The following is a 26873-nucleotide window of genomic DNA, read 5'->3' on the forward strand; positions in this document are numbered from 1 at the left end:
TTATGTAAAATGTGTCCACTTTCATTTCATGAGCTGTAGTAGGTTAAGAATTATATTTAACTGTGAAACTTCCCGAATGTGGCAGGTGGCACGCAGATGAGCAGCACAGATACAGCCTCCTGTGTTAAGTGACTTGAGCGACAACTTGAGAGTTGGTAAATGCAGATGGGTCAGTCTGAGGGTGTATGGGATCATCTTCAGGCAGGAACAGAAAAGTAGACATTAGATTAATCTGTTTTTTTCTGCTTTGTGCCATGAAACACCTTGAACTTGGCCTCACTATTCTTGTGATAACTCCATCTGAGTCCTCAATGTCTGCGTGATGCCCTTTAATTAAATTCTGTGCTCTGCAGTGGCCAGGCTCAAAAGCTGCTTGTGCTGCAGGAATGGCAGTGGGCACCAAACAGCTCTGTACCCATGTGTGTAAATAGGGAGTGACATGTCCCCAGCAACAGAGTGAGTCGGATGTCAAACTGAGGTTTGAATCCTGCAGCTGACTGCTTTCTAGGAGATGTGTTAATATATAGGGACTTTCTTAAAAACTGTCACTTACTATCTACTGCAGGAATACGGTATTGGGAGACACGAGCTATAAAAACACAATTAAGAGGCTTAGCACTGCAATCTCCTCCAGTCTTAAAACTACATCTATCCTAAACGTTTTGCCCTTGCTCAGAGACAGCCTGCATGTTTGCAGCTCCAGCCTGTCTCTCAGCCTGGCAGAGTATTGATCAACTTTCAGTTTTATTTATCCACGTTCTACCCAGCCAATGTCTTTTCAACTTTGGGGAATTAAACCTTGGCAAAGGTACATCCTGTTTACTTGGTAATAGTGTGAGTTTGACATTAACACTTTGGTCCTCTGAGCTGCTCTGGAGTTCCTTACTCTAGCTAACACTGTGTAGTCTTTTGTATCAGTTCTCTCCCCCATGGGCCTTGGTTTTTCCTAGTACATGAAAGCTGATCTAAAACCGAAAACGGAGGTGGAGTTAAAGCATCTCCCAGTTTGTCTCTAGGGGAACTCAGCACAGTAAGCAGTTTCATAATGTTGACAGAAAAACAAAACAAACCAAAACACCCCAACAAAACAACAATGACTGAATTCCAACGAACAAGCAAGTTGTGCAGCCTGTGAGGTTAAAAGGCAGTGGTGCTCCAGGCAGTGTGCTGTGTGACGGTTACGAGTAAACTGGAGGAAATAATTACATTCAGCATATGGGTTTTTCTTTTCCAGAACACGAGCTCAGTAACTGTGCCAGAAACACTGTTGTTTGTTTCAACCCTTGATGGAAGTTTACATGCTGTCAGCAAGAGGACAGGAGCAATCAAGTGGACTTTAAAAGAAGGTGAGCAGGAGGTGGTGTGGTGCCCTCCACTTAGTAACAGTGATAACAGTCAAAGCTGCTGATCATTCAAACCGATTTAGGGCCTGGTAAATACTTTCTTTCTTAATTTTACTCTTGCTCCAGGAATTAATCTACAGTGTTTCTAGAGTCATGTTCATCTTCATATTTTCACTTGCCGATCTTTTCCAGGTGTATGGTTGTTTGTTGGGTTTGTTTGGGTGTTGGTTTGTTTTTTTTCCAGAATGTTTAAGCTGTAGTGGTATAATTGGTAGGTATTATTTTTTATGGGAATGAGTGTAATATAAGGAAGCATAGAATAGATGTCAAATGAGAGCATCAGCTGGTGGAACTGGTGGCAAAGGGCCTGCATGATTCTATCCCTGGAATAGCCTATATTCATTGGTGCAGTGGGTATTGTCCAAATCTCAGGTCTTTTTTTCTATAATAGATGTTTGGGAGCAGCACAGTTTCTTAAAGATAAGAACTGCACTTGTGTAAAGGACTGCTTTGTGACTGGAACTGTTTTTGTAGTTTTGGTTACTGAGCAGAGATAGCTCTTTCTGTCTCCATGAAAAATTCAATATTAATACAGATTTATTTTAATGGGATTCCGATTAGGTGTGGTAGAAGTGATAGTACTACTTTCTCTTCATTTCTGGAAATAAATTAGAAAGCGGGTTAAATGGAAAGGAGTCACAATGACTGCATGATTCTGTCCTCTATTTTTAAACCTGAGGTCAGTTTAGTGGGTGAGCTGAGGTGGTAGGAGGTGGACTGTGCATATCTGACATCTGCAGTACAGACCAGTTGTTATTTGTAAAGCCATTTGTATTTGAATGCAAAGCTACCCAAGGAAAAGTTAACTTCATGGATGAGCAGAGATTGCTTTTGTAGTTCCTCTTGGAATAAATAGGGGTGAGCAAGTATTTTCCTGGAGGATCTTGGTTAGTAGGTGTGATTACATTTTCTCCCCCATCTCCTCTTTAGGTTTAGACCTCTCCTTTCTGTGAGCAGCTTGAATAAAAAAGTTATCAGCCTCCTTCTTTATTGTTGCTATAGGCTGCTGTGGTATTAAGAGGAGCTTGCTGGTTTTTGCTTCTCGTTCAGCTGACATGAACATACACTATGTAGTCCTCTCCTACATAACTTTAACATAACTGGCAGTTGTTTGCAGCCAGTCTTTGTAAGTGGCAGGAGGTTTCTTGAGGAAGAGATGAGTGCTCTTTGGTAATGAAGGGGATCTCGGTCAGAGAGTATTGCTCAACTTCCCTTCTTAAAAAAAAAAAAAGTTGCAAAACTCTTGTTGGCACATTAGAACTGCCAGACTGGAAAGACTCGTTTTTATAGGATTTCTTTTCTTCTCTCTGTAGCTAACTATGTATTATTCTGCATCTTATGTGCATGAGGTATATTCACTTGCTTTTTGCAAAGCACCTACTACCTATTTATTTCTTTGTAATAGAATAATACACAGGGGCCAATGAAAAAAAATTAGTGGTAGTTATTGTTATAAGATACTTCATGAGCTAACTTAGGTGTGTGTGGAACAAGGGCCTGTACATACAAATTGATGAATTATTCTGTAATTGGAGTGAGTTGGTTTATTTTTGCAAAGCTGTATTTTTTGTGGTCATCCTGTGGGTGGAAAACCCAACGAAGATGCAGCAGTGTTGGAAAGTAATAGTTCATGGAAGTCCTTACCATCGTGCTGTGCTAAGTCCCTGCAGAGGTTTAAGTGCAGAGCTCAGTGTTGCTTTCAGTGTGAAAACACGGTGGCTGGTGTGCTCCCTGCCAGCATGTGCTCGTGGTTCTTGCAGGTGCCACTTTCCCCTGCTTATCGGACAACGAGCCGTGTGTTGTAGGTCATGTGCTCTGAGAAGCCGTGGAGGTCACCTGAAGTGCTGCAGTGGCATTCGTCAGGAAGGGAACGTTTCAGTACTGTGCTTTGGCATCAACAAAGGACACTTCATATACATTTTATCTTCACAGGGGGGAAAAAAAAGAAAGCAGTGTTCATTATCAGGCAGTACTTAAGCAAACATGAAAATCTTGCCATGTGTGGTTTGTTTCAAGCTAGCACTGAAGCTTATCTTAGTTATGCAGAGTAAATGAGCCAGTGGTTATCACCACAATAGTATGTTTGGGTTTCCTGCCTTCACATAGGGCTGGCAGTCTGAGTACTTGTGCTCTTCCTAATGCAGGCAAAACTAATGGATTGGTTAGTAATTGGACTTGTAAATTAGTACAGAAGTAAAGCTGAGTTCCCTGCAGTGAGGTATGGCAAGATTGTGGACTTACTTGTTGAGGGTGCTTGATAGCTTCTTTTCCTGTTGTCTTCAACACCATCTGACAGCTCTCAGGACTTTTCAGTGGCTGGGTAACTGATGGTGGTTGTGCCCCAGCCTTGGCAACTGGAGTGTGGTTGGAAAGTTTACACAAAGAGCCTATGCTCCTCCCCCAAATTTCTGAGAGGCACCTTTGCTCCTGCTGTGGCCCCACGAAACCAGGTTGTGCTGAAAGGCACTTGTTTGAAAGGGTGTTGAAGGGATGTGGCACCCACAGAAGGTCAGAGGTTAACCTGGGCTCTCAGTGCCCCCTCAGATCAGCAGAAGGAGCTGTGGGTTCTAAAGGACGCTGGAAAGGCTCCCACATTTTCTTCACTCACCACGAGCAAGGTACTTAGTGAACATCCTTGGTAAGATCACTTAGGAATGAAATCTTCCTCAAAATGGCTAGAAGTGAAAATTGTATCACTCCCTATGGATCTTTTTGGAAGGTGCAGGGGTGCAGCACTTCAGATTTGCTTTTACATGTGTGTAAAAAGTAGACAGTGATAGAAATGGTTATGAGAAGCCTGTTGGCAAGGCAGAGCTTGGAGAATGCTTTTCTCCTTTATATTCACCATTCTGATTTCAGTGTAAGCTTTAAGAATGTGATTTTAAGACTGCCCTGTTCCCTCACTTCCTTGTACTTCTTTAACTCAAGAGCTTAGGTTAATGAGCAGAATAATGAACTTTGAGATAAGAGTGCAGTGTTTCAAACTGTACTCTTGGGCAAAGTATTCCTCTGTTCTTCTGACAGTCACTTCAGCGTGTCCTTCTGTATTGTTCATCGAGATCTCTTGTCACTCACCAGCTCTTCAAAAGCTTTTCCTCTAAGAACTAATTCAAAGTAATTTGCCAGAGGAGCGTATAGTATATACGGATTTGAATATAGATTTAGAGCTAGCAGAAATTTTATGATTTTCATTTCTGTTAGAAAAAAAACCAACAACAACAACAAAAAATGGCCCACAATCAATTTAAAACGTTTTGATTTCTGGTATCTTACTCATAACCTATGGACTTCAGTGGGCTGGTCATAAGGCAAAGGTAGGAGACTGGTGTCTGTTGATGGTGTGCCATATGTAGATTTTAAAGGGCAGATCTGAGATCTGTAGGTCCTGCTCCATGGTTGTGGTTATTCCCAGGCAAGAAGAAATACCTGTGTGCATAGCTGTAAGCCAATAAGGATTGTCAAAGCAATTATAGAACAATCCTCTTTTCAGCAGATTCTAGTGGATGGCTTGTTGGTATCTCTAACCTCATCTATGTAATTGCAACAGCAGACAAGCATGTTTTTTAAATTGGCCCGTTAGCCCAAATCTTACTGTAGGGCCTCAGGTCAGGAAACCGTTTTTCCAGCTCATTCCAGTGGGGCAGTGACTTACTCATCTGCTGTAATTTCAGAATCTCCCACTTCTCCTTTTCAGTCACTGGTTCTGCCTAAGGGCATGTTACAGGGATGAAAATGTGCAACTTTAGCTCGTGCATTAGAAAGTACTTGGTCTGGTCAAAGGACAAATTTTATCTTATTGTGTGTTTGTGAAATACGGAGAAAAGTCAAATGCATTATATTTAGCATTATGGTTATAGTTTCAAAAATTGTATATAAGGCTTTTCTTCATTTATGTATGCAAATATGGGTTGGAATCATTTCAGAAGAATCTGAAACGTGTCACTCAGAAGCAAGTGATACACACAGAGATATTCACTGGCTGTGATGCAACCAAAACTGTACTGGGACAACTGCCTGCTGCCAGGTCAAAATGTTAGTGTCAAATAACTTACTAAATACTGGACAGTCGTTATTTTATCAGATTTATGATGACTGCTGTACCTGTGAATAAACTTAGAGTTCTAGGCTAAACCTTTATAATCGAGCATCAGTGTCCTTTTAATGCGTTTTTTCTTGACACGGTTATTTTACAAATCTTTTTAGAAATTTTTTAAACTGGAATTTTTTTAGTTCTTGGAGGATAATGTTTTTGATGTCCTATAATGGCAAGGAGAGGTATTGGCAGCCTTTTTCATGGCATTTCTGTTCTACTGGTGCTCTGGAACTCCTTGTGCTTGTGAGCATCAATATGCTTTGCTGAATTAATTTAATGAAGAGTATCAGAGGTGAAGTTTTTACTAATAGCATGTGCGTGTTTACACACAGGTGTGTATTGCCCAATCTGAAAGCTAAAGCTAGTGGATATTGAATTGTAGGGTTTTAATGTGGGAACCATGAACAGACTTGGCCTTGGTGAAGGCTGCAGGAAAGTAAACTGGAATCCCATGGAAATATCTGTGGAAAACTCGATCTTGCCCCAGCGCTGGAGATGTTTACAGGGTGGTGTTCTGCTTCCTGACTCGCCCCCCACCACACTCCATAGCTGAAGTGGCTTTTGAACAGGCTGTCATACCAAAACCTTTATATAGGATATTACAAGAGGTTGACCGTTCCTCTGCTACAGGGAATAGAAGCGTATGGAAGAGGCAAGTGTGTTTTTATCACTTTTTCTCTGTAAAGCTTTTGTTCTGATACAGAATACTTACTGCTTTGTTTAGTGGCTATTATCACAGTTGTTGGTATTGGAACAGATCAGGCCTCTTAGAGCGACTTACCCAATTCCAGGGAGCTGCAGTTCAGGGACATTTTGAAAGCAGCCTCAGCATGTTAACACTTGCATGCTGAGCTGTTGAAGAGGAGGTAAGGCCCCAGTTGTCTAACTTTTGCAAGACCTTTTTCTGTTTCACCTGTTGTGGAGCAAAAGGTGACTTCAGTTACAGGACAACTCCTCCTTTTCCTAATCTGTATTCAAGCGTATGAAAACTATTGTAAGACCTGGCAACAATAAATTAAACTCAAAATTCTTTTTTTATCCCAGAGTGAGTCCTTATTTCTAAACAAACTTTGCAATAAAGTCGGAATATATCACAAACCACATGAAAGTCAATGTGAAGCATTTGTTGGCTGTCTTCAAAGCACCTTTGCAGAGCTTACAAACTCAGTTCAAATCATGAAAGCGTTAAGTAAATGAGAAAATTTGCATCACTCCAGTAGGTAAAAATGTAGAGAAATGGCTTTCACAGCCTGTCTTTCCAAATGGATGGTGGGGGTAGTGAAAAGAGAATTCCCTCCACTTCTGAAAATAAACCACTCCATCAGTCTGTGTTTGCCCATTGTGGATCTCATTGTGAATAGGTTCATGTGTGGGAATGAGCGAGATACTGATGCCAAGTGCTTTGTAATGGTTCATGTACAACACTTGCCTGCTGCAGGAAGCCATCAGAGTAGTCCCTGATTTGGTTCATGTGCCAGTAAGTGCTAAAAAAAAAATTCCTGCTCCTTTGTAATAACATCTTAGTCTGTTCCATCTACCTCTTTTGTTATCATTGTTAGTCAATCAAGCTTCACTTACTAAGAAAACAAGTAAAAGCAGGGTTTTTCCACTTCTGATGAAGCACTGTTCTTGATAGTGAAGATGTAATAAGAAAAATTTAAGGAGTTGCTCCTGAACATAATGCTACTGAACAGCTTGGAACTTCTGATAAGGCTTTCATTCATGGCTTCTGGTATGCAAGCGTGCTTCAGAAAAACTCACTGCAGAAGCTGAGGAGACATTAATGGGATTTCTGGCACCGTTTATTGAAGTGTAGGATACATTTGTTGGTGAAATTGTTAACAGTGACATTTTCCCAACAGCTTTCAGAAATACAAGTTTAATACATACAAATATTGCACATGTGTGTGTATGTGTGTGCTCTTTCACTGTTAGGGTGCTGCATGATCAACGTAGTCATGCAGTACTTTTCAAACCTTTGAGGTAGCTGGAACAGAGCTGAACAGGGTTTTTTGGGTAGAAGTAGATTGCCCAGGCTTCGAAAATAAAGTGAAATCAAGTTGTTAATTCAAAAATGGTGTACTGTACTATTATTATATTGTTTGGAGGCAGAGAGGAGGCTATAGGAAAGCATTACTAACCAGAGTCTCCTGCAAATGTCAGGAACAAAACTGGATCAGTTGCTAGAAAACATTGTCTACCATTAGAAATTTCCTGTGATTGCTCAGGTTTTCCTGAGCATTCTTTGAAAAGACACCTGCAGTAGTGATCTGTTTGAGGAAATTGTGTTCTGTCCTGTTCTGTGTGGAGTGTAGCTTGTGTTGTGATGTGTTGGTGCCATTAGAAAATTTGGAACTCAATTCAGATTTGTTTGTGCTGTGTTTTCATGGAACAACTTCACACCTCCATTTAATTTGGAGAATAAACAATCCTTTTATTAAAATTTAAATGTAAAAATTTCTGGAGATAATTCAGACAAGAAACTATTTTATTACACTTTGCCTAGGCTGACTAGAAGGTGATATTACAGAAAATCTGCATGACTGTACTTAAACAATGTACACACAGTTACCACTTCAAAAACGAGTTGTACAGCTTTGTTATCACTAAGGATCATTTGAGGAGGAGGTGTTTGTAGATGGGAGGAAGTTGCTCAAGCGCTGCTGGTGAAGATTGCTGTTGTCTAGCAACAGTCATTGTCACCACAGGTGGACAGTTTGTTACCAAGTGAGACACTCGGTGTAGTAAGTTTTTTTTCTTGATTGCTTTTCTTTAGTAATGGAAAGATGATGTTGTAGGTCACCATGTGTTACTTTAGGTACTGTAAAGCTTGTGGAATACTTGGAACGAACACAACTGGCATGTAATCAGGTGTATGCTTGGAGGGAGAGGATCCCTCCCAACATATCCTGAAATCAGTTTCTTCACACAAGGGATAGAAATGCATCCCTTGATGTAACTAATGGAGTAAAGGTCTGACTAAGCAGTGTGGTCTGTGGAGACATAAAGATGAATCACTTACCTCCTTTGTTTGAATGTTAATTATTGTTAGGGCCTTTTGATGCGTACTCTCAATAAATTGCATGGAGTTTATGATATCATGTGGAGCTCTACACTTCACAGGATGCCCATTTTACATCAGTGAGCAGTAGTAATGATGATATCACACTGTTAAGAGCAGAACTGCTCAACATAGGTGCTCGTGTTCTTATAGAGGACAGAGAGCATGGCAGTCCCTAGGACTGCTAAGAGTACCAGCTAAATTACCTCAGTGTTTTTGCCACTCTGTGTGAGGCTCTGAGTATAAGGTAGCAGGAGTAGGCTGTGTCTGTGTCTATGAAGCCTGGCAAGAGTGCTCCCAGAGCAGCACCTTTGCTAGGTGTAGTAGTATTCGGTGTTGGGGTGAGCACTGCTACCTCTCCAGTTAAGTGGGTTGTTCCCAGAAGCTTAATATGCTTTTGAGCAGTTTATTCTGACAGCTTTGAGGAAATATCTGAAACATTTTTTTTTTTAGGCTTAAAGAGAAAAAAAAAAAATTATATGTAGTTATGTTTTGAACAAAGCTGCTCTGAGAGTTTTTACTGTTGTAAAAAGAAATCAATGAAAATAAAGATAGATAGCTTTACTGTTATTGCTGGTATTGTGCTTTCTGTCTCTCTGATATTATGTGTGTCTTTTGGTGACTCCTGTTGGCAGCTGCACTGTGGCTAGAGATCTCTTTGGGTAAGGAGTTGTTATGTTTTTTTAATCTGTTCTATCAAATGAAGGGACATTCTCCTAGGCCATTGTCCTCAAACCCAGCAGTTCCTGTGGTGCAATATACTGCAGAGTGGCAGAGACTTTTCAAGACCCATGTAATGAGCGCTGAATTTCTTGTTCTTGTCTTGCTTAGCTCAGCAAATATTACAGTACACTCAAGCTGTGCCAATTTCCCAGTCTAAGGCTCTTAGAATATCAGGGGGTTTGTTCTTATTTCCTTCCTGTGGCATCATTCTGTTTGTGTGGAGACAGAACAGATGAAAAGTATATTTTGTTTTCTTGGCCATCTTTTATCCTCTGACTCAGGCTTATTCTAGTGTAATGGTTTGATTTCCCCTGTAGAGGTGAAGGTACCTTGCATCCTCTTGCCTTCTGAGTTACCCATGAACAAACACACACATTTGCCTTGAAAATTGTCCAGTAGGTCTTACAAATATGGGAACTTCAGTGGTTTTGATGTCAGGATTGAAAATCCCATGATTCATGTTTTTTTGAGGCGTCAGTAATTTTGAGGTCACATTACCTTACATTAAAATAAAATTATTGTTCTCAATTTACCTTTTGGTATGTAAGGATTTAGATTTACATTGTCAGTTCTTATTTCCTGAGTTCCTTTTGCTGATGAAAGCTAAACTGTAATTCTGGTCACTCAAAATACAAACTACTGTGAGCTTGTTTCCAAACCTTTTGATTTTTATGCAGTGTGGATTCTTGGATAAATTTTAGTGTGGAGACTATTTAAGTGAAAAAATCAGATTTTAGGTAATTCTGTATCGCACTTGTCAGACTGTTTTTCTTGTCAGTGATATGCTGCTCACAGAGGTTTGATCTTGGAGCAGGAAACGGAGCTGTGTGACTCACATTAGAGTCTTGCTCTGAAGTCATTGGCAGTCTCATCCTTTGTTTCAGTATGCTCTGTCCAAGTGAGAAGTGAGAAGAAAACTCAGGATACAACACAGTTCTGCTTTCTGCTCTGAGTCTCCTCCCAGGGGTAGCTGAGGAGTAGAGTGGATAAAACTGAGCAAAGAACTTCAGAAGGTTTAAAACTTGTCAGGTGCTTTGTACTTTCCCATTTTACAAACCAACCAGTGGAGGTTGAGGCTGCTGAGATGGCCCCTTTCAAACCCCCTGCGTCAGCCTTTCCGAAGGGAGCGAGTTGTCTCAGGCCTGAGTTAATCCTCTCTCTAGAGAGTTCAGGGAATTGAGTTGCCACTATTATGACTTTTTCTTTTCCTGTTTATGCAGATCCTGTACTCCAGGTGCCAATACATGTGGAAGAGTAAGTCTGTTTCTTTATCTCATTTACTGCTTGTTCAGCTTTCACAGATGTCTTGAAACTTGGTTTAATTTGAACCAAGACAATCTGTGGTCTAGAAAAGTTGCATGCCTTATATAAGTCTGTTTAAGGTGGTTTAAGGAGCAGATCAGAAAGGATATAATTAGCTACATAAAATTCTCTTACTTCTAGCACTAAGAAGCATCACCCTGTCTGCAGAGTGTGCTCTCAAGCCCTTGCTCAGGTTTAGAGACAAGGGTGCCAGCTGTGCTGCAGTTGTAACTGAGCAGCTCTGAGAGTGTCGGGAGCGGGACGTGATCTCAGGGGGCTCTACTTGTGCTCCTCAAACAAAAGACTAAAAATAGTGAAGCACGGGAAACCCCAACCACCAGCCCTACCAGAGTCTTCAAATAAAACCCTCAAACTGTTACTTTAGAGTAGTTCCTCCAGTGTAGCAAGCTCACATTTAACTAGAAAATTTGGGGCTTCAACTTTGTCTCTAGAGTCAGGGTTAACATCCTTTCTTTTTTCTGGTTTGTTTTTGATGTTGGGGTTTGGTTGGGTTTTTCTGAAGTTTGGGTGAGAGGGTTGCCTTTACCTCTCAAATTTACTTAGTCCTGGCAACCCTTCTATTGTTGCTTGCCTTCCTTATGCTCTCTGGTTTTGTTTGGATTGTTTTTAATTCTGTGGCATTTTAAAAGCGTATAGATCTTGTTTAAAAGCTTTCACCCAAGTGATTGCCTGCCACATTTGGATCTTTGAATTTTCAAATGCATTGGTAATCTTATAATGTATCAGTTCTGAATCTTCTTTTTCTTTTTTTTTCATTGTCCCATGAATGAAACTTCAAAAAATGGATAACACGAAGTCAAAAATCCAATGTCTGATAAACTTCCCTGTTGAGCCAATGCTGGCCATAGTCTCTTTCTGTTCTCTCAGCAGCACAGTACATTTTTTACCATTCATAATTGCTGCTTAAATTCTAGGCCAGCATTTCTTCCAGACCCAAATGATGGCAGCTTGTATACGCTGGGTGGCAAGAATAATGAAGGCTTGACTGTGAGTATATTTTAAAAATTCTCTTCTCTGATAATTTTTAGAAAAGTGCCTTAACCAGGACTCATTCTTCTTGTGAGTCTAAGGGGAACTTTCGGCTTTCCTGACAATACTGCAAAGTTCTGCAGACTTTTCTCCTGTTCAATGGAAGTGTACGAGCTTCTTGGAAAAATTTGATCAGACTACCAAAAACCAGCCAATGTTTTGTCCACTTGTGCAGTTTTTCTGTAACTTGCTAAAATAATGATGAGGACAAATAAAATCTATGTTGCATTATCCAAATACTGAATAATCTCTACACAATTTGATGAGAAAGGGATGTCCAGAGTAATGCAAATTTGATATGTCACTTTCACCCAAATACTTCATTTTCTAAAACCATCTGCCAGAAGGCCAGATCAGTATGTGCTCTGTGCTGGCATCATTAGAAGCTGGCTTTATAAGGTTTTGTAAGCAGACAAAAATGCTGAACTCTTCCAGAGTCACCAATCCATGTAACCCACATATACCAGATAACACTTGACTTTTATTTTTTGAGCCTTGTGGTGATACTCTGCTAAATGTTTTGCTTCCCTCAAGTTTCTTTTCTCTGGCAGCTGCTATGATTTCCCCTAAGCACTTTAATGTTGTTAAACATTTTAGCATTTGCTCACCACCCCCTCTATCCCCGCAGTTCAGCCAGATCATAACTTGCAAAATGACTCTGGGTTCTCTTCCTGGGTGAATCCAGGAAGCAGTGATCTATGTGAATCTATTAATTTACTCTGCTTATTTAATCTCTTTTTGAATTAAAGTCATTTCATTTTTGTTTAGAATCACAGTTACAAAAGTTTTAAGCAAGGATGGAGTCATTTTAGCATGTTGAAATGAACTTAGCAAAGGCCTGATCTGTATTGTTAGGGCCGCTTGCTCGTTGCTCCTGTGCCCTCACCCCAATAGAGCTGGTAAGGCTGGTCGCCCATTGTGTGAGCGCAGTGTAGGCCTGGCAGTGTCTCAGGAACTCTGCTGTGGGAGAGTCATGCTTCACCCTCCCACCAGCTTCATTTGTGCAAAGGTACCTGGCCTTCACAAATGTTCCTGTACAGTCCTGTGGAGAATCATTTTATACTCGCTATTGGTGAGGCAATTAAACCACGGCATGCTGAAGCACAGATGGTTTATAAGTGATGATGGTAGACTTTAAAACCACAGAGTCTTGGCCTCCAGGCCTCTCACCTGCAAGTAGTTCTTGCATCCTGCAGGCACTTTTCCTGCTGTGAACTCTGTGAGACAGACTGCTCTGGGTTCTGGGTTTGCAGAGGAAATTTTGAGTTCTCAGGGACTGCAGTAATACAAACAAAGAATAAAAAAGTGTCATTTGAAATTTCTTCCGTTTTCTTACCACCTTTTTCTGTGAACAAATGTGAAGACTTATCACACCAATTTGAATAAGCTTTTATTGTTGTTTTGTTTGTTTGTTTCCCTCCCTTAGAAACTTCCCTTTACTATCCCAGAGCTGGTGCAGGCATCTCCCTGTCGCAGTTCAGATGGGATCCTCTACATGGGTGAGCTCAAATGTTCTCTTTTAGATTGGTTGTAAGATGTTCAGCAACTACAACATATAGAGACTGGCAGACAGACTCCATGGGAATAGGCCTTATTTTGGGTATTGACTGTGGGTTTTCATTAACCTTTCTGATGACAGAAAAACCTGATTAATATAACTGCCTTCCCGTAACTGACGGGAACCCATAGGAAGGCTGCAGAGGGACTTTACACCAGAGTGTCCAACAGGACTAGTGGAAATAATTTTAAACTGAAGGAGAGTAGGTTTAGACCAGATCTTAGGAAGAAGAACAGTTATTATTTATCACAACAGTAAAATGTGTGATCAGGGTGAACTTAGGATTGTTTTTTTTATCTCCTGAAGGGCCAGTACCTCTGTCTGGTTCACCACTTTGTGTCTCCAGTAGTGAAGAATGTTTATTTGAAGCTTCTAAACAGAACACATATGTCTTAGCATCAAAGAAATATGTAAGGCTGTGGTTCTTGTAGTCTTGAGTGGGATGCTAGGATTACAGTCCTTAAAAAATTTGAAATGTGTAGACCCTCATAATTTTTCTCCACCTCTCCTGTCCTTCAACATCAGCACTTCAGTCTCTTCTGCTAGCTCACAGGATCCCCTAGACTCAGAACACTTGGATTTTATCAGTGTGAGAAAATAATTTAGCCAATAGTGCTTAGAGTTCCAAATACTGTATTTAGGTTTTCTGTGTTGCTATTTGGGATGGGTCAGTAGTGCAAAATGATGAAACTAAGCCTGCCTATGAGAAATAATTTTATTAAAAATGCTTTATTCATAGTAAGTTCATGACCCTACTGAAATAAAAAGAAGACTGAAAAGCTTGATGGAAATGCATTTTTTCTAACTTCTTGGTAATGTGGCTAAAATTATGATTTCAGGTAAAAAACAGGATATTTGGTACGTGGTCGACCTCATGACTGGGGAGAAACAGCAAACCTTGACTTCTTCATTTGCAGAAAGTCTTTGCCCGTCAACATCCCTCCTGTATCTTGGGAGAACAGGTCATATGCTTTTTTTTTTCTGCAGCTTTGAAGAAAATTATTTGTTGTTGTTGTTTTTAAAGTTTAGCCTCATAAAAAATGTGTGATCAATTCAGGTGTTCAAGTTTTTTCCTTAGAAAAACTTCTGTACATTATGATTTTAGTTTGTATGTACTGAGAATTATTATTAACTCTTCCTAGCAGCAGGAAGATACTATTTTCAATATTTTGGCAGTAGGCATGGCCCATTATTATTACTCTTGTTGACTAAGTGGCATCTACGGTCTATTAGCAGCTGCAAACCCAAGTTTGCTCTGTATCATACAGCTTTTATGAAAACTCTTTAAAGCAAATTGAGGAGCAGTGTATCCACTGAAATGACAGGTGTGGTGTTCTAAAGAACTGTTCAAATTAGACCAATACCATACATGCATTGACTAGCAAAAAGGAGTGAATGCTGTAGGCTTGGACTTTAACCTCTGTATGAATGTGTTCTTTAAGTGTGATAGTTCATTTCCAGAATACGTTACGCTAAGTTTTAGAATGCAGGGTTTGGAAACCTGTAATTAAAACAGAAGCTATCAGAAGGAGCTGTGCAGAAGAGCCAGATGCTGGTAATGTGGGTGGTGACTGTCAGTGGGGCTTGTCCCGAGGTCCTGGTGCTCGCTGTGTGAGTGGGTCAGGTGCTGTCTGTAGCAACTGTGAAATGTGTATTTATCAGGAGCGTTGGGGACGTGAAATGCAGAGAGCAGTAACTGGTGTGTGTGGTGTTCTGAAGAGTGTCTCAGATTTGAGATGATTGATTCTATTCTCTCATAGGTGTTTTTGCTTCACAGACTGTATATTTTTTAACAGAGTACACGATCACAATGTATGACACCAAGAAGAAGGAGGTGAGATGGAATGCCACCTATTTTGATTATGCAGCTACTCTGCCTGATAAAGACATAAAATACAGTAAGAATTTAATTGCTCTTGTCTTTCTTGGTGGTTTTTTTTTTTTTTTTTCCCCCCCGCATATTGGTGGTGGGTTTTGCTTACAGGCAAAATTAGATCTGATTTTATTTTATAATCAATAGGGCAAGGTGTCTGTCTGATTTTTTGTACAATTGTGCATCTGCCAGTTTTTATCCTTTACCCACTATAATATCTAGAGCCTCAGGTAAATTGAATCTAAGAAGTTATATCTCTTAAAGAGATGACCCTTTAAAAATTTAGGGAAAAATGACAGGAGAGAAAGCAACCCTAAGCTATGGTTCACACTGGGAGAAAGCTGCTGCAATGCTGTTGCTTTGCAGCTGAACTTTATCAACCTAATTCTGAGAAGTGACTCTCCTTTCTTCTCCCAAAGCTCTTCTTTGGCAGCATAAGGTGTAATGGGCTCCAGGGTGAACGTAAGGCTTCAACTGTTAACCTGTGTTATTAAAATTGGATCTCTGCGTCAATGCAGATAACCCCCTCTCCTCTGTATTTGTGTCCTGTAGAAATGTCCCACTTCGTGTCCAACGGCGACGGGCTGGTGGTGACGGTGGACAGCGAGTCTGGGGACGTGCTGTGGATCCAGAATTACGCCTCTCCTGTGGTGGCGTTTTACATCTGGCAGCGCGAGGGGCTGCGCAAGGTGATGCACACCAACGTGGGCATCGAAACGCTGCGGTACCTGACCTTCATGTCTGGGGAGGTTGGACACATCACCAAGTGGAAATACCCTTTCCCAAAGGAAACGGAGACCAAGAGCAAACTGACGTGAGCACCAATATTCCTGTTGTTCTCACTGTCTACTGGACAGAGTTTTGTCACTAAAACCTTAATTATACACATTCAGTTAAGGATTGTGCTGCAAGTTTCAGTACGGTGGAAAGAATACAAAAAACAGCTCTAGCTCTCTAGCTGTTATTTTGATCTTAGTTGATACCACATTTGATCTTCTACTGTATAAAGACAGAGGAAAAAAAAAATAGTCATAAATTTAGGAAATGTATATTCCTAACTTTCATCAGACGTTCTGGGTTGAATAATGTGAAATGGAATTGGTTTTTATAATGTGAAGCCTTTCACATTGTGAAAAAGGTGCACAGCAGTTTGGCAGTTACCAGTTACTGAACAGTGCAGAAACAGGATGTGAGTTACGTCAAATGAGTAATGGTGACGTGAATAATCAACAAATAATGCTTCCACAATGAAGAAGAATGGCTTCATAGTACAGCAGTACTTAAAACAGTTTTACAGATCCAAGTTTTTCAAGATACAATTATTAATAATTTGAGAAACTTGTGCATTAGTTCTGCAGATTGTGTTACCAGGGTTTTAGTGAAGATAGTATAAGATCCGTTTGTCTGCTTGTTTCTAACACTTCATTGTCTTTTTGCAGACCAACCCTGTATGTGGGGAAATACTCCACGAGTTTGTATGCGTCGCCATCGATGGTGCACGAAGGAGTAACTGTTGTGGTAAGTGGGGAGCTGCAAGAGTTGAACGACACCTGCTGAAAAGTGCCTTTACAGAATTAGTAATGCCCTGGTTTGAAAAGAAGTTGAAATGGAAATCTACATAAAAATATAGATAGAAAAGACGACTTTGGCACAGTAAAGCAACAAAAGGATTTGGTTAATGTAGAAAATAACACACCAAAGGCGGCTGTTCTACAGAAATTTAGTGTTAAACTGCAGGTGGCTATCAGGAATTGCATAGCAAATTAAATCATGAAGCAATTAACCACAAGGCTTAGAATGCATGACCGTATTTCAGGAACCATTTGAATGGTGCAGAGAAGTAACTGTAGCTCATGAGGAGCTGTGCCAGGCACAACGAGCAGGAGTGGAGCAGAGGTTGCTCCGTGGTGTTGCTGGTGTGTTGTGCTCCATGTTAAAATCGCTGGTTTGTTCATCAGAGTAACTTCCTATAGATAGGAAATTGCATCATGGTTTTGTTTTGCTCATGCTGTGGCTGTCCAGGTAGGAAATAAAGATCCTGTTTGACTGCTCTAAAAAAAGAGACAGTAATCTCCTCTGCTAGGCAACGTGTAACTTAGAAGGTCTAATGTCCAAGGTTGTTGAAGCAGTAGCTGAGGGCCTAATGGCAGTGTTTACATACCGGGACTTTGCTGCCAGGGATTCTTGTTTGCCCACCAATTTTGTCCTCCGTTGTTTTATTTAGCTGCCTATTTAAATATTTTAGGGACACAGCATGTCCTTAGTTGTAATAAGAGGGTCTCTTCCTAGCCCCGCGGCAGTGCCATACCCTTACTGGAGGGCCCCAAGACAGAAGGAGTCACGATTGAGGACAACGGCGAGTGTGTGATCACCCCCAGTACGGACGTGAAGCTTTCAGGCAGACTGAAAGGGAAGAACAAACTCAATTACTGGAACGACTGGCTTTTAATAGGTATTTTGCCTTGCTGCCTGGAGGGCACTTCCCATCCACACCTCAGAGCAGTTGTTCAGCTGCCCTGAATCAGTCACCCCAGCAGTTACAGAATTCTAGTAATCGTTGCTAATTTGTCCTCGTTTGCATATGAATTAATGTCTTTAAGTATATGACTGCATCCTGTTCCCAGGGCCTCTGCTTAATTCAGTGCCTAGCTTGATATGTGAAAGTAGTTTAGTGTTTATTTGCCCCCTCCTTCAGAGAGGGGTAGAGATAATTTATTATTCACTGGAAATAGTCTGTTCTGGTTTCTCTGTGGGGTTTTATTGTGGATAATGTTCCTTTAATTCTCATCCTATGGATCAGAGGGTCATGGTTTCCCCATTTTGCAAATGGAGGATTAGGGCACAGAAGCTGAAGATGATAAAGTGTCAGCCTGTCCTGTGTGTCCCAGATCCAAGAATACTGGAATTGACTTTTCAAGGCATTTATGATTTTGCTTCAAAAATGAAGAACTGTCTGAAGTTCAGTTTGTAGTGATGGAAGTTTATAATGAAGTGATAGATGCCACAGGGTCTCTGGCAGAGAGCAGGGAGCAGGGGTAGCTTTCAGCTGCTTTAACTGCTGCCTTTCTCTGCCTGGGGTCCCCTTTGTTGGCACTGTCCTGCTCTTGCAGTACATCAAGCAGCTCCCTTTAAAAACTTAATATTTTAATTCAGCGAATGTGTTTTATTTAAAGGGCACCATGAAACACCATTATCTGCCCCTACAAAGATGCTGGAGAAATTCCCAAGCAACCTACCTAAGAGGCCTGAAAATGTGATTCCGGCTGACTCTGATAAAGCCACTATTGAAGAGGTTTGTGAAGAGAATCAGCAACTTACTGGATTATAGAGGAATGTAAAGGAGAAGGAGTGGGGGAAGGACTTGGAAGGGAATCCTCATGGAATTAATTCACATTTTTTGTGTCAGATTTTCATGTATTTAGCATGCAGAATCACTGGTATGACAATGTTATTTCAGAATGAGAGATTTCAGCAGTATTTTTTTTCCACATGTTAAAACTCTTTGATTTCGGTAGGGTTGGAAATGATTAAAAATGATACAGCAGAAAGGCTAGCGTGTAAGTGCTCCGTTAGCCATGAAGGTGCTGAGCTAACAGAACTTTCTTTGCCTCTTAGGTCATTGATATTGTTGAAGGTTCTTCAACAGAAGTGCCTCCTGCTGTTCCAAAGGATATTGAGGAGAAACTTGCTCACCCTGTCTTTCGTCCAGAGGCTCCTGTGGACTCCATGTTGAAAGACATGGCCACCATCATTCTCAGCACCTTCCTGCTTGTGGGCTGGGTGGCTTTTATCATCACCTATCCCATGGTAACGCTGATTTGGCTTGACCTGCTTTTGAGAGACTTTCTTGGAGAGTCAGGAACATTTTACAGCTCAAGAAAGGACACGGGTTGGGAAGTAACGCACTGCAGGGCTTTTCTTTCCTTCCTCAGAGGTGCACAGTGGGGAGCAGAGGCTACAGCTGGGACACGACAGTGATTTCTCTGGGCATATGTGCCAGCTTCAGAGGGTTGGGGTTTTTTTTTATCCCATCAGCTCTGGGGTTTGTATGTGTTTCTTTTATCACAGACATGATCTGAACACCTTGGCTTTACTCCTTTCTTCCTCACCTGAACTGTTGTCAGGTGGTCCAGGTTTTGGATCAAAGACTTTATACTTCTGTGGTTTAAATTCAGCCAGTCACAGTAACCTAGTAACAGCTTTTGCCATATTCACCACCAGTGCCATTTCTCAGCTTTGTGATGGAAGTTCAGAATGAAGTGGAAAGCGTGTGAGGGAAAGTTCCCCAGCCTACCTGGTGCTAGTGTCCTAAGGAGAGAGTTTGCCTCCTGCCTTTTGGATATTGCTACCCCAGTAGCTGTAGAGTTTCCTTTTGTGACGTGACTGTAAAAACTTACTCCACTTACAGAACTGGGGTCCTTTCTCACAGAGCGTGCACCAGCAGCAACAGAGGCAGCATCAGCTGGAAGAGAAGATACAGCTCTTGCAGCAGCAGAAGCTGCCCTTCCATGCTCCCAGTGATGTACCCGCAGAGGCGGATTTCATGGACACCTCCTGTGGGCGGACGGAGAGCTCAGCTACCAGCACACCAAACATGTCCCCCCGAGCATCCAACCATTCTGCATACTCCAGCATCTCCACATCTGACGTTGGGAGCTGTCTCTCCACTGAGCAAGAAGAGAGGGGTAAAGTTGATTTGCACTCTTGTCCCTTCAAAGGCTATTTGGGGGAGCTGCTGTAAACCCGCTTGTGTAACTGCCCATCAGCATTTCTGAAATTTGGCCAGACAGCTGTGATGCTTTCTGGGAGTGTGCTGAGACCCACTAGTCTCTTCCACTGTCCTGAGACGTGATCTCTCCAGACCAGGTGCTGCATACAGAGTGTGTTTGACTCAGCTTGTTGGATTATTTGCTGACCATACATCTGAGCACCAAAATGGAGACATTCATTTGTGTGGTTAATTATCTGTTGTTTTCATTTAAATATGAGCAAAGAGACTTTTACATACCAGCCCAGAAGGATGTGCTGATGTGAAAGGCTGACTTGACCCATCCTAAACAAGTCCTTGTTTCCTGTGTTTTGTTCAGATGAAGATGTGAGCAGAGTGATGGTTGGCAAGATTTCATTTAACCCAAAAGATGTACTGGGACACGGAGCTGAAGGGACAATTGTTTACAGGTAGAAGACAACACGTGCATTCAGCATTAAATAGGCCAATGAATGTCTTATTTGTATTACATCTCTTTTTTTTTAATAAACCCCCCACATATCTAATATGAACAGAAGTGAAACTTTCGAAAAAGTATTTTGCATGTATTTGGAATATTTTAATATTTTCACGCAGTGTCTCTTCACCAGGAAAAACTCCCTCACTCTCCTTAGAAACGTTTAATGGCATTTCAGTGGTGTCTGTTTCCAGCGTGAGAAGCTCTTCACTGTGCCTCTGTTAATGTCCTGCTGTCACTTGCTGTGGCTGCAGCGTTCAGGAGGCTGAAGTGTTTCCTTCCTGCCTGCAGGGGGACGTTCGATAACCGCGATGTGGCAGTGAAGAGGATTCTCCCCGAGTGCTTCAGCTTCGCCGACCGGGAGGTGCAGCTGCTGCGGGAGTCGGACGAGCACCCAAACGTGATCCGCTACTTCTGCACGGAGAGGGACCGGCAGTTCCAGTACATCGCCATCGAGCTCTGCGCTGCCACGCTGCAGGAGGTGACGGGACGCTCTGCAGCACCTACAGAGTTTGTGGAAGTCTTCCCCTGGAAGGACTTCAGTTCCCTGTAGCTCCTGTTGCCGTACTGCCTGCTGCAGGACGTGCTGTCGTTACTCCATCATCGCCCCAACGTGTGACAATTACACACTGCTACAACAGGGGTGTTTTCTGACCTTTAGAAAGAATCCCTAGCCCTGGACTGATTTAAGGACAGAAGCTGTTGTCCTCTGATTTCCCCTCCTGTGAAGGACGCCCTTCTAGTCACCCTCCCACTCCTACTGTGTGGGCTGTGAACACTCTACTCTTGCCTCTACAGCATAGCGCTATGTAGAACATTTCAGAGGTTATCTCCTTCCACCAAAAAAAACCCCAAACAGGCTTTTTTATGGGTGTTACCCACTAGCATTTACCCGCAATTTACCCAGGCTAAACTTTTAGGTTTTGGGGGGGTGGGGTGTGTGTGAAGGGGATAGACTCACTATCTAAGCAGAGGGTAATTGAGAAGCAAAGTTGCAGCTGAGTATTCTGTTCTTCTGTTGTAATTTGCAGTATGTTGAGCAGAAGGCCTTCAGTCAGCACGGCTTGCAGCCCATCGCTCTGCTGCAACAGACGACATCTGGTCTTGCCTACCTGCACTCCCTCAGTATTGGTAAGAATGCCTCTTGTTTCAGTGCTGCATGGAGAGTGGTACATCTTCTTAACTGAAAAAAAACAAGAGAAACTGGTCTGGTGCTGGGAGCTTGTGTATTTGGTCGAGAGTCGTAGAAGCTCCACCTCATGCTGGCAGCCACAGTGTCTGTCCTTGGACACCTGTAACACTGCTGCACTGGAGCAGTAGACAGGCATTGCCATTTGTTCAGGGCAATGCTTTTCTTTTTATATACATTATATAAAAGACGATGACTAAAGGTGATGGAATAAAAAAAGTGGTGAACCTCTACCGAAGACAGTATTTTGAGGTTAGGGCTTTGGTGGTTCAACCTTGTCAAAGGTTTACAATGCAAATACATTAAAAATCTGCAAATCTCACAGAGATTGCCCAGAGTGGATAAATGGGTGTTTACAACAGTCCACAGGGACCTGAAGCCCCATAACATCCTCATCTCGATGCCCAACGCCCACGGGAAGGTCAAAGCCATGATCTCAGACTTCGGCCTGTGCAAGAAGCTGGCAGTGGGCCGGCACAGCTTCAGCCGCCGCTCGGGGGTGCCGGGCACCGAGGGCTGGATTGCCCCGGAGATGCTGAGTGAAGACTGCAAAGAGAACCCCGTAAGTCTCCCGCGGGCGCTGGGAGGGGCAGCACGGTGCTGCAGCCAGGCCCTGGGAGCCGCAGGCCCTGCTGCCTCGGCTTTCACGCTGGCTTGCAGCTGAATGGGTCGTTCTGAAGTTTCCTTCTCCTCTTAGATGCAAAGTAAGCGCATGATCGAAGTCTTCAGGGGGCAAACAAAGTGGGTTACAGCTATTGAAGGTTGTTTGTTTGCAGACATACACCGTGGACATCTTTTCAGCTGGCTGTGTCTTCTACTACGTGGTCTCCGAAGGCAGCCATCCCTTCGGCAAGTCCCTCCAGCGGCAAGCCAACATCCTGCTGGGTGCATACAGCCTGGAGTCCCTCAGTGCTGGGCGGCACGGTAAGAACAGCACGGCAGCCGCCGCGCCCCACCGCGAGTCAGCTTCCCGGGGGCGTTACGAGGCCAGCAGAGATGACAGAACTAGGACCCACGGGGAGTCCCAGCCTGGCAGTGCTGAAAGCTGTACTCCTAACGTACAGCACCCCCAGTTCTTAGCACCCCAGAGCAGCGCTGGGAACCCTGCAAGCTTGACTGTAGACTTATTTCATCTATTTAAAGGGTAGGAAAGACCTGAACTTTCTCCATCATCACTCAACACGACTAACTTTCTGTTGGTTGCCCAGCGTATCTGTGCCGGTGGCACTTGAACTAGTGGGGTAATGTTCAGGATCGTGTTGGAGGCAGTAGAGAACATAATGATTTTCTAAAGTACAAAACATTAGATTTCACTACAGCCTAAGAATTATCACCCTTTTCCTTGCAGAAGACATAGTTGCTCGTGATTTAATAGAGCAAATGATAAACATGGACCCTCAGAAACGTCCATCTGCCAGCTGTGTGCTAAAACATCCATTCTTTTGGAGTTTAGAAAAACAGCTCCAGTTTTTTCAGGTTTGTGTTGACATTTTCTATCCTTTCAGTTCTGAGGGCTCCTTGTAGCCATGCTGCAACTCTTGAATTTAGTCTCTCCTAGTCGTGTGGATGTTTGCAGTGTCAGAATCCACAGCCTTACTGTGGGGAGTGAAGAAGCAAAGTTGTAATACCTGGGTGGTGTCTCAGGGAGTAGGCTTAGTCTTACAGGGGAGCTAGTGTGATGTTACCGATCTACATTGGAATGAGGAAGGTCTCTCACAGCTACAGCAGCAATGCAGGAGAAGATGGTGCCAGGCAGGCTCTCGGTGACTGTGCAGACTTAATCCTGACATGGGCTGGGACCTGGCTGAAGTTCATTTCAGCCTCATCTTCTACTCTGTGATAAAGACTTTGGCATGTTTTCTTAGCCTCTCAGAAACTTCTGTGTCCCAGGCCCAAGCATCATCTGCTGCGTTGCACTTGGTCACGGAGCGTGGGAGGATCGTAACTCCATTCACAGGACAGGCTATCATCGGCAGCTACTTTAAATTGTTGGGAAAAGCTTGGAAATAAAACTGGAAATAACATGAGTGTCTCTCGCAGGATGTCAGTGACCGGATAGAGAAAGAATTGTTAGATGGGCCAATCGTCAAGCAATTAGAGAGAGGTGGAAGAGAGGTGGTGAAGATGGACTGGAGAGAGCACATCACTGTTCCTCTTCAGACAGGTAATGGGCAGCATTTCCTCAGCCTGCCAGCAAGGGAGGTGCATGCCGCTGTTCCCACTTGGCCGGGACAGGGAAGTATCAGTGTGAAGAACTCTGCTGACAAAGGGCGTGTGCCCACGCTGCAGCGCAGCTCCACAGGGCGAAGTGCACCCGCAGGGCTGCGGGACTGGGCGCACCCAACCCACTTCTGAGGCCAGCAACTGAGACTGCTCCAGAACACAGAAAGATCTTGTCATTTCTTTTGCAGATCTTCGAAAATTCAGATCGTATAAGGGAGGGTCGGTACGGGATCTCCTGAGGGCGATGAGAAATAAGGTACAGAACTGCCTCCCGTCAGCAGCACGCACGCTGCGGGGCTGCCGCCCTTCGGTGCTCGCTGCCAGCCTGTGCCTGCCTGGCCTTGCTTTGAGTATCGACTAACACGAGGTCACTTCGTCCATGACAGATGCAGCTCTATTTAAAAGAGGGTCCTTGAACACCCCCCCGACTGAGCTTTCCCCTCTTCTTTCCTGTACAGAAGCACCATTACAGAGAGCTGCCTCCCGAAGTGCAGGAGACCCTGGGCTCCATCCCAGATGACTTTGTATGTTACTTTACCGCTCGCTTCCCTCGGCTGCTCCTGCACACCTACCACGCTATGCACATCTGCTGCCAAGAAAGGCTGTTTCAGCATTACTACCATCAGGACTCTGCAGAGCTGAGCCTCGCAGGAGACGCTGTTTGAGGAGGGAGACAGAGCTTTCTTCTCTGGGACCAACATTCCACGCACAAGGCTGTGAAACAGGCCTACCTTTAGCAGGGAAAAGTGGGATCAAAGAGCTGAATTCTCTCTCTTTGAAGAAACTAAGCTTCCAAAAAGTGCCTTGTACCACTGCCTGCGCTGGATCAGGAGACGGTAGGAGCCCAAGGAGCGAGGGGTGACCAGAACAGCAATGAACCCTGCTGATGGAGGTACTCCAAGGCAGTTTTCAAGACAGTGAAAATGGAGAGCGAAAGCTGGATCTAACCATCACCCGATACCCCTGTACTGTACATGATTTTCTAACTGATGTGTTTTACTACAAAAAATCAAAATACAGTGATTGAAATAATATAATTACTAGGGACTGGGATCTGCAAAAGGAGCCTTTTAGTTGTAGCAAATCATCCGAACCTGCCGTTGCACTACTGCCACATTATGCATTATGCACACCACAGTGATTGTAAAGAGAATGATTTATGATTATCCAAAAAAAAAAGTAAAGACAATACCATTTCTGTTTAACTCCCTGGAAAATTAGGCCCTCAGACTTGAGCAGATACAATTAAGTTCTAAAAACAGTGACTTGAAAAATCAGTTAAAGCTTTACCTACTTTGAAAATAAGCCTCATTGTTTTAGTATCAGCCAGTATTCAGAGAAGAGCTTGAACAGTCCTTAAGTGACAGTATCAGAATGACTGACTCAAGTAACTTCAGGCACAAGACACCGATGTCAGCCGTGCGCGGCTCCGAGAGGCCGCTCGCTGACCCACTGCACGCGTTCCTTCCTTACCTGCTCCGAGGGGAGGGGCTCCAGAGGCAGGGGCGAGGAGAGCTGTGGGGGACAGGGCGCTGAGTAGGTGACAGCGAGAGCTGTACAGAGCAGTGAGGCTGGAGGAGATGTTTTTAAAGGGTGTGCTCAGGCTGCAGAGGAAGCCCCAGTTCTGTTTGCCTGTGTTTTTAAAGATGCAGTATTTCTTTTCACTGGCCCTAAAGCTGTGACAAAGCATTAAGTGTGCGCAAAGGATGAAGAAATGCTGAATTCTAACGTAAGTGGGGTGTTCTTTTACAGTGTATTTATTTAACGTATTTATATTTATTTAATTTTTACTACAAAGTGGTATAAATCCAAGTGGTACAAGTATAAAGCATGCCAAATCTGTCTTAATCGAATCTTATGAATTTTGTGTTTCTATTTAATCATAACTGGAAGAGGAAAGTGATACTGCATCTTTCAATGGACTTCATTAAAGGAGAAAAATACAAAGTGGGAAGTTGTACGACTGCGCCATTGTGTCTTAAACTAATAAATTATTGACAGTAATGTGTGTGAGTTGGTACAGACAGCTACTTTTCTGGAGCTACTTCATGGGAAATATTTTTTTCCTCATTTTACAACGTCTGAGAGCAATTTACCTAAGATGCCAACTGTGCAAGTTCCTTGTTTCTAAAGCTTGAAAAAAACGCGGTTGTTTGAGCAAAGAAGATTCAAAGCCTATTTCTTATTTTTGTACTTCTCATGTAAAGTTCTTTTATAAGTCTATTAAATAAAGACTTGTACTCAAATAAAAAACCTCTGACAACTTCCAGTGCTGATGTGTGACTGGGGAGCTGAGGCTGTGTCGGGACCAGGGGGACACTCCACTACTGTGCTGGCTGGGCCTGCCCGGAGCCGGGCTTGCTCACAGCCACCACCTTCTGCTAGGCAAAAACACTTTTTTTTACTGCTATGCAGTATAGAGGTAAATAAATATCTTTTTGGGGTGTGAAACTATGTTTCTAAATGACCACGTGGTTTACAGGAAAAAAGCCTGTAAGGCAGCTTCCTCAGAAGGTGCCCCTCCCATCATGGCTGGCCAGAGCCCTGGCAGGAGAGGGCTGAGGAGTCGCTGGTCTTTCATGAACCTCCACTCCTTACTTTGGGGGATGGATCTGCCCAATTTAAAAAAAAAAACCAAAAACCAAAAAACAACACAACACCAGAACCACCACCAACCTACTACCCCAGCACACCCTGTGCCCAAGCACCCTGAACGAATGAACCCACGCCTCAGTGCAGTCACCCAAGGGGGGGTTCCCCGCCTGGGCAGGGCAGGAGCACCTCCCAGCAGAGTGCTAGAGGGTGGAGCCTTGAAGCATCCTCAAGAATGTTTGGCTAAAGCAGCTTCCCCTCCTTACCGCCGGGCAGCGGTGGCTGAGGCAGAGGCTACCCTCACCTTTGGCAGCAGGCTCCTTGCCGGCCCGACCTGGCTGCAGGCGCCTGGCGCAGCTCCGGAGGTGAGTGCTGCTCCCGCACGGGGAGGGGGCAGGGGCAGGTTAGGCTCCAGCGGGCAGGTTACTTCGTGCTAGCAGGGTTCGGACAAGAGGCTCTCCCTGCAGCCCCCAGCTCTGCCCCCCCTTAACGTACCACCGGCAGAAGCGCTGCTCAGCATGAACGTGGGCTGGCTCAGCAGCACGGGGGGTGGGTGCCCCAACCCTTCCCCCTCACCCAGC

The 26873-nt window shown here is 43.3% G+C and overlaps 1 protein-coding gene across 1 annotated transcript; it reads left to right on the forward strand.

The window, feature by feature from the left end:
• Positions 1-1231: 1231 nt before the first annotated feature.
• ERN1 (endoplasmic reticulum to nucleus signaling 1) lies at positions 1232-24365 on the forward strand. The gene is made up of 21 exons (XM_008943702.1): positions 1232-1346; positions 10501-10534; positions 11518-11590; positions 13059-13131; positions 14030-14152; positions 14987-15088; positions 15616-15877; positions 16503-16581; positions 17353-17515; positions 18237-18355; positions 18679-18870; positions 19493-19748; positions 20151-20241; positions 20580-20769; positions 21320-21419; positions 21840-22039; positions 22254-22401; positions 22826-22953; positions 23518-23641; positions 23889-23956; positions 24159-24365. Exons 4-21 carry the CDS (start codon positions 13128-13130, stop codon positions 24363-24365), a joined length of 2556 nt encoding a protein of 851 aa, XP_008941950.1. The 5' UTR covers positions 1232-1346; positions 10501-10534; positions 11518-11590; positions 13059-13127.
• The last annotated feature ends 2508 nt before the right edge of the window (positions 24366-26873 follow it).

This window comes from Merops nubicus, unplaced genomic scaffold (assembly GCF_000691845.1).
Source record: "Merops nubicus isolate BGI_N331 unplaced genomic scaffold, ASM69184v1 scaffold48557, whole genome shotgun sequence".
NCBI classification, from domain to species: Eukaryota; Metazoa; Chordata; class Aves; order Coraciiformes; family Meropidae; genus Merops; species Merops nubicus.